Here is a 10,974-nt window from a genome sequence, read left to right on the forward strand (position 1 = left end):
CCTGATTGATTACAGGATGCCGGCATTAATGGGCCTGAGGCGACCAGGATATTCTGTCCTGCTGTTGGCCAACCTCCTTTATAAATATTAGCACAAAAAGCACTGAAAGGTGGGCCTGACTCTGTGTCGCCTCCCTGGGCACAGTACTTCCTGAAGACGCAGGGACCTTCGTATTCTTGTGGTCCTTCCTGTGACCGACAGCCTCACACAGACATGGTTTTCTGTGCAGGCGAAAATAGCCTAGGTTTGTCCCTGCGGCAGATGAGGCACCCACAAACCTGTCACCAGAAAAACGTAAAATGTAGGGTGAAACATACAAATTGAATCAGTGGGCTGGCAAGTAAGCAAAGAAGCCTGAGGTAAAAAACTCTGGGAAGGAAGAGGGACATGATTGACTTTTGCCCAACCCTGTTGAACTGAGCTGTGGCTGTCACTCCCTACAGGACGCAGAGGCTGACAAAAGTGTCCCTGGTCAGTGCAAGGATGAGTAAGGCTGTTCCAGCCTCGCCTAGTGGGCGAAAAGGAACAGAAAGAGCTCTTTGCAACCACGGTGCTAGATTAAGAGGACAAAACTGGGCCTGGCAAGCCGGCCCTCAGGTGGTTGTAGCACAAATTCATGTATTAAAAAACCCTCAAGTAAGGAATTTAAGTTTAAAACAATTTCCAATTTCTGCCAAACACAAGTCCTCTTTTTTAAAATAAATTTATTTATACATTTATTTATTTTTGGCTGCGTTGTGTCTTCGTTGCTGCGCGCAGGCTTTCTCTCGTTGCAATGAGCGGGAGCTACTCTTTGTTGCAGTGTGCGGGCTTCTCATTATGGTGGCTTCTCGTTGCGGAGCACGGGCTCTAGGCATGTGGGCTTCAGTAGTTGTGGCATGTGGGCTCACTAGTTGTGGCTCGCGGGCTCTAGAAGCGCAGGCTCAGTAGTTGTGGTACATGCGCTTAGTTGCTCTGCGGTATGTGGGATCTTCCTGGACCAGGGCTCAAACCCGTGTCCCCTCCATTGGCAGGTGGATTCTTAACCACTGCACCACCAGGGAAGCCCCACAAGTCCTCTTAAGGAGAACCTACCTTCAAGCAAGTCTTCAAAGAATTCTGACAGATACCATTCCAAGAAAAACTGAGCTTGTCATAAAAACACTGACAAAATGTGTAAGGAAATGAGACCCCGTTAGTAAGAGCTAGACCTGCCCAGACAGACTGTGGGTACCGGGATTATCTGGCACAAAACAGAAAATTACAAAAAAGATCAAGTAGACCTATATGGGAAAAGAATCTAAAAAAGATTGGATACATGTATATGTATTGTATCTGCTAATCCCAAGCTCCCAATCCATCCCTCCCCCAGGTAAGAGTTGTTTTGTTTGTTTGTTTGGTTTTTATTTATTTTTGGCTGCATTGGATCTTTGTTGCTGCACGCGGGCTTTCTCTAGTTGCGGCAAGCGGGGGCTACTCTTTGTTGTGGTGCGCAGGCTTCTCATTGTGGTGGCTTCTCTTGTGTGGAGCACAGGCTCTAAGGCACATGGGCTCAGTAGCTGTGGCTCACAGGCTCAGTAGTTGTGGCACAGGGGCTTAGTTGCTCCGCGACATGTGGGATCTTCCTGGACCAGGGCTCAAACCTGTGTCCCCTGTATTGGCAGGTGGATTCTTAACCATTGCACCACCAGGGAAGTCCTGGGTAAGAGATTTTATAGGTAAAATTTGGGGGGAGGTCTGCAGGGTATGTGACCTTCCTCTGATTGGTTGGTGGGGAGGTAACAGGGTGGTGTTCCCAGAATCTCAATCATCAGTCTTATGATTCTTACCAGTCTGGGGTCCACTGCTTGTGCTCAGCCTGAAGTCACCATCCTCCACCTGGGTGGGGGCCTTAGTCCTTGCAGAAGCACTCAGAGGTATATGTCAGACTGTTATGTGCCTCCCATGAGGAGGAGCTGGGCCCCTGCCCCATGCTGCACTGTTGCTGCTTTCTGCATTCCCTCACTCTCTAATTAGTATCAATAATTGAACCTGCCCTTTGGAACTCAGGGAAGGTCTAAGAGGCTGAAGCCATTTTCCTACAAACAGGAAGCAGGGACACGGAAAGGCTTTTGTGCCTGGGAGGGCCCCACAGGGTCGTGCTCGGTTTCAGTCCCCCCTTTTCTTTGATACGCATCAATCTTGAGGGAACAGGTGTTGAACAAGAAAAGGGAATACTGGGAACATTTTGGACAGAGAGGTTCATCATAAACTCGGCAGAGGGGACTTCCCTGGTGGTGCAGTGGTTAAGAATCCATCTGCCAATGCAGGGGACATGGATTCAATCCCTGGTCTGGGAAGATCCCACATGCCATGGAGCAACTAAGCCCGTGCACCACAACTACTGAGGCAGTGCTCTAGAGCCCATGAGCCACGACTACTGAAGCCCGCACGCCTAGAGCCCATGCTCCACAACAAGAGAAGCCACCGCAATGAGAAGCCCGCACACCGCAACAAAGAGTAGTCCCTGCTCACCACAACTAGAGAAAGCCCGCACGTGGCAACAAAGACCCAATGCAGCCATAAATAAATAAATAAATAAATAAATAAATAAATAAACACTCCTTAAAAATAAATAAATAAAATAAACTCGGCAGAGGAGCTGGGTTGTGGGGGAACTTGGTTTCATGCCCACCTGCCTTCCACCCTGGTCACCCCCCACACCCTCAGCCTGCCTTGTCCTCTGGGATGACTAGGAGAACCCTGTAAGCAAAGGCCTAGGGGAACCCCATGTTGGTTAATCGGCTCCGGAAATTGTCCTAATAGCATGGAATTATCAGTGTTATAAGTAGCATCCCAACTTAAAGTATTTTCTAAAATCGTATCACCTTATTGGCATAATCAGTGTCAGTTGGCATTGTTGGTTTTCTGTGGTCAGTTGGCAGGAAGATTCTCGAAGCTCTCTGACAATATCAGAATCATCTGTGAGTGGGAAAAAGTTTGTAAAGATGTGCACACAGTTTAGCTTCAACGAATGTGTGAAGCATTGTTTAATAAAAGAGTAAAATGTCCAATCAGTAGCAAGGCAGTAATTAAACAGTATGTATGTCACGACTGTACCTACCCTGCTGTCCAGAATGAACAGACAGAGCTACAGGAGAGGGTGTTTCCAGTTTCAATGGGAAACAGCACAACCCCATCTGTATGTGTGAGTGTGTGGGTCCAGGGGTTGCTGGTGACACATCACACAGAAAACACGGGCCAAGATCACACCCCAGGGTAGCGACCAGTTATCTCTGGGTGGTGATTACTTTTATCTGTGTTTTCTGCCTCTTGCTCCAAGAAAACTTGTGCTGCATGCCACAGGCGGGGAGGTGGGAAAGCTCCAAGAAGCTGTCTCTGCTGGCGGTGGTCCTCCCGGTCAGCCCTGGAGAGGCCTGTAGCCCGATGGCCTCGCCAGAGCCCTTTGGAGCAAAGCCTCTTTCTGCTCAAGAACAAGGGGCTCCAGACTCTTGCATCTTCCCATACATGGAAAAGCACTAAATTCCTTAACTTGAGATATCTGGTTTCCTTTAATTAACAGTAATCTTTTGACATGCAGACTACCTGCCCTTTGTTGCAAAACTCCTATGTATCCTGGCTCCCCCATCTCCTCAGAGCAGTTCGCTCAGGGTTACTTGAGATGCTGCCTCCTGGGCTTGAAGTCCTAAAAATTTCCGCCGAATAAAACAGAACTCTCAAAAAAAAAAAAAAAAAGAAAGAAAGAACAAGGGGCTCTTTCTTCACTTCCTGACATCAGCATCATGGGTGCACACAGTATGTGCCGGGAGCACAAGCACAGTTAAGATAATCATCAGCGCCACCCGCATGGACGGCCCCGGGGACCCTGTCAAACCCTTTGCACACCCGAAACCCACCCCCGTCCCCTGAGCAGGCCTGGCAGGAACAGGGAGTCCTCCTCACCCCACTTCTCCAACACCCGCCTGGCCTGTGGGTTAGATGCTCCCCCACGTCCCCCCGCCAGCTTCGTGCAGCCCACCAGGTCTCCGCTTGTTCAGAATCCACCTGTGAAAGCCCCAATGCTGCTGTTCCGGCGTTGGCGCTTAAGCACTGCAGACAAAGGGGCGGTTGTCACCCAGAGGGTAGGCAGATGACCCCTCTGTAAATGAACCCCAACTGGCATATGAGACATTCTGGGCCCCATTGCCAGCTGGTATTTGGGGTTTTCCAAGTGCCCTCCCCTCTCTTGTATCCTGGGACCTTCAAAAGCCCTGTCAGTCCCCATGGGATCACCCTTGGGTGACTTGCTGAGACCACTGGGCTGGTGGTGACAGAGCCATAGCCACACCCTTGGGGCCTTAGGGACAGAGGCCGTGCAACATTCCAGGAGGGGGACCTCTGGAGACCTTTAGAAGGGTGGGGCCTTCGTGCTGGTGCTGTAGTTACGCTTTGCTGTCGGGTGGTTCACAGGTGGATGCCATGGTGTGCAGGGCCTGGGCCTCCCTTGGCTGTGGTCAGGGGGTGGGGTTAGTCAGGGCAGCCTGGAGATGTGACCCTGCTCAGCAGTGTTTCCCGTGGAGCTCAAGCCCCAGCCCTGCCCCCCACAACTGAGGGGCAGGTGCCTGGGGGGACTTAATGAGTCCCAGGACTCGGGGACCTGTGAGCCTGTGAAGGTGCGTGCCACCGAGGTCCGGTGACACGAGATTTCCTATTGCGTAGAAGTTCTAGAAATGAATTGTAAAGCAAACAGTGGAGGGTATTGAAGCAGCCCGGAGGCTGGCAAATAGAACACTCACCGTTCAGCAAATGTTTGAGCACCTACTGTATGCTGGGCATTATTCCAGGTAATGGTTATCAGTGGGCAAAACAGAAAAACCCTATTCGGTTGAATTCACATTCAGTGAGGTTGACAGGTGACAGACACAGTGTTTGAAAGGGGATGAGTTTTGGGGGTGGGGCAGGTGCGGGGGCCACGGTGCCAGTGGAGCTTCACAGTGGAGCCATCAAGGCAGCTCAGTGAGAAGGTGGCCCTGAGCAGTGCCCAGAGGAATCCAGGGGCCTGGTCTTGGGGACATTTGAAGGGAGGGTCAGCGGCCAGGGCAGGTGAAGGCAGGAACATGCCAAGTGTTCAAAGAAGGGCCTTGGGGGTAGGGGCGGGGGGCACAGGCTGTCATCAGGCCTCAGGTCATACATTGGGACCTGAGACCTGAGGTGAGGGGCCTGCTGCTGAGAACAGGCTTCAGGGGTGGGAGCTGGGAGCCCTCAGGTGGAGCTGACTCGAGTGAGAGGCCATCAGTGATCCTTCAGGGTGAGGGGGCGGCCATCCCCACGTGCATATGGATTGGGTGTGGAGTGACAGAAGCCGAGGATGACTGCTTTGGTGCTTGAACATCAGAAACAGAGGGTTATCATCACTGATGGGGAAGACTAAAGCAGAGACCGCTGGAGGGCAGGACAGGAGTTTGTCTGGGACAAGCTGAGGGCGTTAGAGGGGGGCTGCTCAGGCGGTGGGGGGCCTGGCCAACTGGACAGTGCTGTGAGGCCGAGGGCCCAGACAAGAAGGCCAGGGCCCCTTCCCAAGTGGAAAACCGGGGCCTGGGCCTCTCGACTCATCCGGGAAGCTTGAGGGCCAACCCTCCTGGAACAACCCCGTGGGCTCTCCCAGGGGAGTCCATGGGCCCAGCTCAGACTGTTCAGCTCCTCGCCTCAGCCCTGGTCTCATGGAGGGAGGGGAGGGCTGTCTCTGCTTGGTCCAGGCTGGTCTGGTCTCCCAGATCTGAGTATGTGCCAGACACATGACTTTCTTCTCACTCAGGTGCTTGTTTGGAGTCCCAAACACACAGTTGCTCTTGTCTGGAGAACACAGTGTGTCCATCCTGCAGCCCCATGGCTATGCCTCACCCTCTTCCCTCCCTGTCCATGTGTCTGCACAGTCCTGTGAGCACTGCACGGGCAGCATCTGCGAATGCCTGGAGGAAGGGTGGGGGGCAGCTTGTCCTCAGATGGCTGGGGTGGGGGGTGAGTCCCAGGTGTCAGGTGACTGGTCTCCTTAAGAAGGATGGGCAGCCTGGACTGGCTGAAAGCAGGAAGCACTGCCTTGTCTTGGCAGTGTCCCCATGTCCAGAGGAGGACTCAGCTGCACCCATGGACTGCTGTCACTGTCCACCATTCCGGTGCCTTGGCGGCCAAGTGCCCACTTGAAGGCACAGGGCTGCAGCGGCGGCTGGGCCCTTCCCTGGCTGGGTTTCGGGCAGGGTGGGATGGACGAGGAGGACAAAGGTCAGTGCTCCAGGACTGCTGGACTGGCATGGCCTCATCTTCCCAGATCTGCATGCCTGGCAGCTGCCCAGCCACAAATACTGCTGTCACCCCCTGGCCCCGGGCAACAAGCCTGCGCTTGCTGTGCACTGGAAAGCTGCCTGGCCGGCCTGGCCGTGAGCAGACAGAGCAGTTGGTGTCCCCTGCACAGAGGCTGCAGGAGGGACACAGGCCTGAAGTGTGTGGGCAGGCAGCACGGAGCCTCAGGGCTCCCACACCTGTGTCTTCCATACTCAGGCCCACCCAGCATTAATGTCAGTCTGTTTCTTAATATTTTGATGGGCATGCATGGATGCAGCCCACTGAGCTAAGTAGGTGTCTGTGTGGGGACTAGGTTACAGCCTGGCCAGCCCTCCAGGGGCCCCACAACAGCAACTCCCAACATCCCTGCAGCCTCTGTGTGGTCTGGGCTGGCCTGAACCCTGCTCCTTAGACCCCTGGCCCCTCGGGGGCAGCAGGAGTCCTCACCCTGGGCCTCTCCTTCCGCAGGCCGCCTTTACGCTGACAGCAGGCCCGCTGTAGGCCCGACCTGCCCCGCCGGCTCCCTTGTGCAGCTTCCGCGGGTAGGGCGCCGGGTGCAGCACCCTCTACGGGTCACTGACCTCCCCAAGGAGCGCGTCACCCCAGAAGCGCAGAGAACCCACAGGAGGCGGGACGCCTGGACGTCATTTATTTTGCTGAAGCCCAGTGACGGCAGCCTCCAAGTCGCCCGGAGCCTGGGGCAGCCACTGACTGCCCGAGGCAACCGCTGTGGCCGCCGCGCAGGAGGTGGACTCCGACCTCCCGGCCCTCTGGCTGGAATCTGCACTCTTGGGGAGTCGAGCGCAAGTACTCCCAGGAGCAGGGGAACGGCGCCCTGTCCACTCCGCGCTGGCAGAGCTGCCCCCACCCCCCGGGTCACTTCGCGGACCCGCTGGACAGAACGTGTAACTCGCACATTAAATGAAAGTCTGTTTATCCCGGCCGAGCTTCCCCGCCGGTGCTGGCGTGGGCGGAAGGGGCCAGAAGAGCTGCGGAGCCTCTCGGTGAGCAGGGCTTGTCAGGGGTCTTCTCCCCACCGTGTGCGCCGCCTGGATCCCGGAATCCCGCGGCGGCCTCGCGACCTGTTGGGTGAGGGGCGGCCCCGCCCTCCCGGTAGGGAGGGGGCGGCCCCACGCGCCCCGGGGGCGGGGCTAGGGGGGCGGTGCCTAGTCGTGCCCGCTCGGCCATTGGCTGGGCCGCCGACCCACCCGGCCTTAGTTTCCCGCGGGCTCCGGGCGGCCCGGGGGCGGGGCCGGGCTCGGACTACGCAGGGCGGAGCCCCGGAGGGACGCGGCCGCCCCGCCCCGGCCCATAACCGGAGCCGCCGCCGCCGCCACGACCGAGCGCAGGAGCTCGGACCCGAGGCCACCGCCGGGTCCCCCACCCCACCCGCCATGGCCGCGCCCCGCGCTCTGGCGGCTGGCGCGCCCGCGCCTGGGAAGGCCGCACTCACGCACCCGGGGAAGGCGATCCTGGCAGGTGGGGCACGCGCACGCGGACCCCGACCCCCACCCGACCCCGCCGCGTTTCTGGGTGGGCCCGGGACACCGGCTCTGCCGCGCTTCCGGGCGGGCCCGGGCCCCTCCGCGTGTCCCCCCGGGCGCCCCGCTAGGACCGCGGGGGGGGCGTGGGCCCGGCTCCCGGGCGGCGGGCAAAGTCCGGGCGGGGGCGGGGGAGGGGCACGCCGGCAGGGAGGGGGAGGGGTCTCAGCGTGGTCCGGGTCTCGGTCCTTCCCCGCAGGCGGCCTGGCGGGTGGCATCGAAATCTGCATCACCTTCCCCACCGAGTATGTAAAGACGCAGCTACAGCTGGACGAGCGCTCGCACCCGCCGCGCTACCGGGGCATCGGTGAGTCGGGGCGGCCGGCGGGGGCGGGCAGGCCGGAGGGTGGGGTCGCTGACCACCCCCTCCCCCAGGGGACTGCGTGCGGCAGACAGTCCGCAACCATGGCGTCCTGGGCCTGTACCGCGGCCTCAGCTCCCTGCTCTACGGCTCCATTCCGAAGGCGGCCGTCAGGTGAGGCGGGCTCGGGGCCCTGGGGCCGCGGGAGGGAGTCCCGGACCCGCGGCGGCCCCTCTCATGCCTCTGCTTCCCACCCCAGGTTCGGGATGTTCGAGTTTCTCAGCAACCACATGCGGGACGCCCAGGGACGGTTGGACAGCACACGTGGGCTGCTGTGCGGCCTGGGCGCTGGTGTGGCCGAGGCCGTGGTGGTCGTGTGCCCCATGGAGACCATCAAGGTGGGCAGGTCTCGGTAGGGGACAGGCGTGAGAGAGTGCTGGGGTGGGCGGGGTGGTGGTCTTGTGCCCGGTGGAGACCATCAAGGTGGGCAGGGGTCTGCCTGGGAAGCCTGGAGCAGGAGGCCCGCTGGAAGAGCCTTCTGTGGACTGGACTCTATTGTGGAGGCAGTGGGAAGACAAGGTCTTAAAAAATTTACGAGCACAAACCATAAGGTAACACGTGTTTGCTGCCTAAGTTGTGGGAAAAACCAGCAGACATGACAGTGGAGGCTCCTTGGTAAGGCGGCCCTCTTGCTCCTGGGGCCACGTGTCTCAGAGGCCAGGTGTGCCCTTGCCTTGACCCTTGGGAGCCAGCGCCTTTGCTTCCCTCTTCCTCAGGTGAAGTTCATCCATGACCAGACCTCCCCCAGCCCCAAATATAGAGGATTCTTCCACGGGGTCAGGGAGATTGTGCGGGAACAAGGTGAGCCACTCAGCCTTCCCCTCAGGTGGGGTTAGGAACCTGGGTCCAGCTGGAAAGGGCCAGCACCTCCCCTTCCTGCCTTGGCGCTCCTGCGGGCCCGGGCCTGGAGGCGTCAGTGTGACCGCAGTGCCTGCCCGCCCCAGGGCTGAAGGGGACGTACCAGGGCCTCACGGCCACCGTGCTGAAACAGGGATCCAACCAGGCCATTCGCTTCTTCGTCATGACCTCCTTGCGCAACTGGTACCGAGGTGCGTCTGTGCCCCAAGACCCTACCTCCAGGCCTGGAACCCAGCCCTTGTCCTCCGTCCCCTTCTGACCGCAGCCCTCATGCCCATCCAGGGGACAACCCCAACAAGCCCATGAACCCGCTCATCACTGGTGTGTTTGGAGCCATCGCGGGCGCAGCCAGTGTCTTCGGAAACACTCCTCTAGACGTGATCAAGACCCGGATGCAGGTGGGGGCGGGACGGGGGCGGGGCCGGAAAGGGGTGGGACTGGCTGCTGAATCTCGCAGCTGCTGGTGTTCTGCAGGGCTTGGAGGCGCACAAGTACCGCAACACATGGGACTGCGGCCTGCAGATCCTAAGGAAGGAGGGGCCCAAGGCGTGAGTGGGGGAGGGGCAGGGCTGCCGTCCCCACCCCAGGCCCCCGCCTTCTACCTGGGCCACACCCCACCTCCTGTCCACCCACCCCAGGCCCTCCCCTTGTCCTGTCCCCAGGGAGTCTGCTCTTTCTGCTCTTGCTCCTCCCTTCGATCTCTGGACACCGCCCCCCCACACACACTTTCCAGACACACTGGCTTCATCTTCTCTTCACCCTCCCCCCTCAGGTTCTACAAGGGCACCGTCCCCCGCCTGGGACGTGTGTGCCTGGACGTGGCCATCGTGTTCGTCATCTATGACGAGGTGGTGAAGCTGCTCAACAAAGTGTGGAAGACGGACTGAGCCCCGGGGTCTGCACATGGGCTGCCCCCAGCGCCCCCTTCTCACAATTCCAGTGCAGTCGTGCCAAAAGGCCCCCTTCCCCTGTCCCTCACAGTCCATGGCCCAGGGCTGTCCCCTGTGGCCGTCGAGTCCATGTGTCCCCTGTGGTCTGTGTGATACCACCATGGTGTCCATGTGTCCAGCTGAGACCGGGTGTTCCTCTGGCCTGTGAATCTGTGCCCACTTGTCCACGTGCTTACTCGTATGCCTGTGTTTCATGTTTCGTGTCCTGTGACCCTGTGCCCCACTTCCCGGGGTGCCCGTGTGGCCTGGGTCACGGCCCTGTAGCCATGGCCTGGTCCCAGCCCGGTGCCTTCCACCCTGGGCAGCAGGGGCATCACCCCGGCCTACCACAGCTGCCTCCGGGCCTCAGCCTGGCCTCACTGCATTCCAGGGGCTGCGTACCCCCCGCTTCTCCCACCACTGGCCTTAACCAGCCCTTAGGCCCTCCCTCCGCCCAGGACAGGGTGGCACCTGCCACTCTCAGGACCACCCTTCCAAGGCAGAATAAACTGGATCCTGTTGCAGCCTCCTCTCCCTGTGTCAGCCCATCTGTGGGTGGGCAGTGGTGGCCACGCCTCTGCCAAGGGCAGGCCCACTCCTCACCCAAGGACACTGTTGGGGCCAGGCAGGCTGGTGGGGAAGCGAGCTCTGGCCACAATTTTAGCCCCTTGGGAGGCCTGGCACCAGGCCAAGGAACATCTGGCCTCCAGATGTTTGCCCCTTGCCTGTGGCCTGGGGGCAAAATCCTTCAGGGTCACCTGGCAGGCAACATTGAGTGGGCAGAGGAGAGCTGCCCCACGCTGGTGGCTGCGCCTGGAGACAGTGTTCTCGGGCTCTTGTCTGTCCTGCAGCCTGTGGCACAGCCCAGCTTACCCCCTCATGGTTTCCCTGTGACGTCTGCTTGAGGGGCACTGCTTTGGGGTCACCGGTTTTTGGTCCCCTGAGACTCTGAGCAGGAGATCCTTTTCTTAATCCTTCACTTAGGCTG

General features: G+C 58.8%; 1 protein-coding gene across 2 annotated transcripts; it reads left to right on the forward strand.

Moving 5' to 3' along the window:
• Nucleotides 1-6,765: 6,765 nt before the first annotated feature.
• SLC25A1 (solute carrier family 25 member 1) lies at nt 6,766-10,510 on the forward strand. Of its 2 annotated transcripts, none has more exons than XM_067015083.1 (9): nt 6,766-7,301; nt 8,038-8,145; nt 8,214-8,313; nt 8,399-8,537; nt 8,916-9,000; nt 9,144-9,248; nt 9,340-9,455; nt 9,532-9,605; nt 9,830-10,510. In XM_067015083.1, the coding sequence occupies exons 4-9, from the start codon at nt 8,406-8,408 to the stop codon at nt 9,942-9,944; spliced, it is 627 nt and encodes a 208-aa protein (XP_066871184.1). In that variant the 5' UTR covers nt 6,766-7,301; nt 8,038-8,145; nt 8,214-8,313; nt 8,399-8,405; the 3' UTR covers nt 9,945-10,510. The 2 variants fall into 2 exon arrangements, with proteins under 2 accessions (XP_066871184.1, XP_066871183.1); XM_067015082.1 differs by having other exon boundaries at nt 6,941-7,386.
• The last annotated feature ends 464 nt before the right edge of the window (nt 10,511-10,974 follow it).

The sequence above is a fragment of the Kogia breviceps genome, chromosome 15, assembly GCF_026419965.1.
Source record: "Kogia breviceps isolate mKogBre1 chromosome 15, mKogBre1 haplotype 1, whole genome shotgun sequence".
Classification (NCBI taxonomy): Eukaryota; Metazoa; Chordata; class Mammalia; order Artiodactyla; family Physeteridae; genus Kogia; species Kogia breviceps.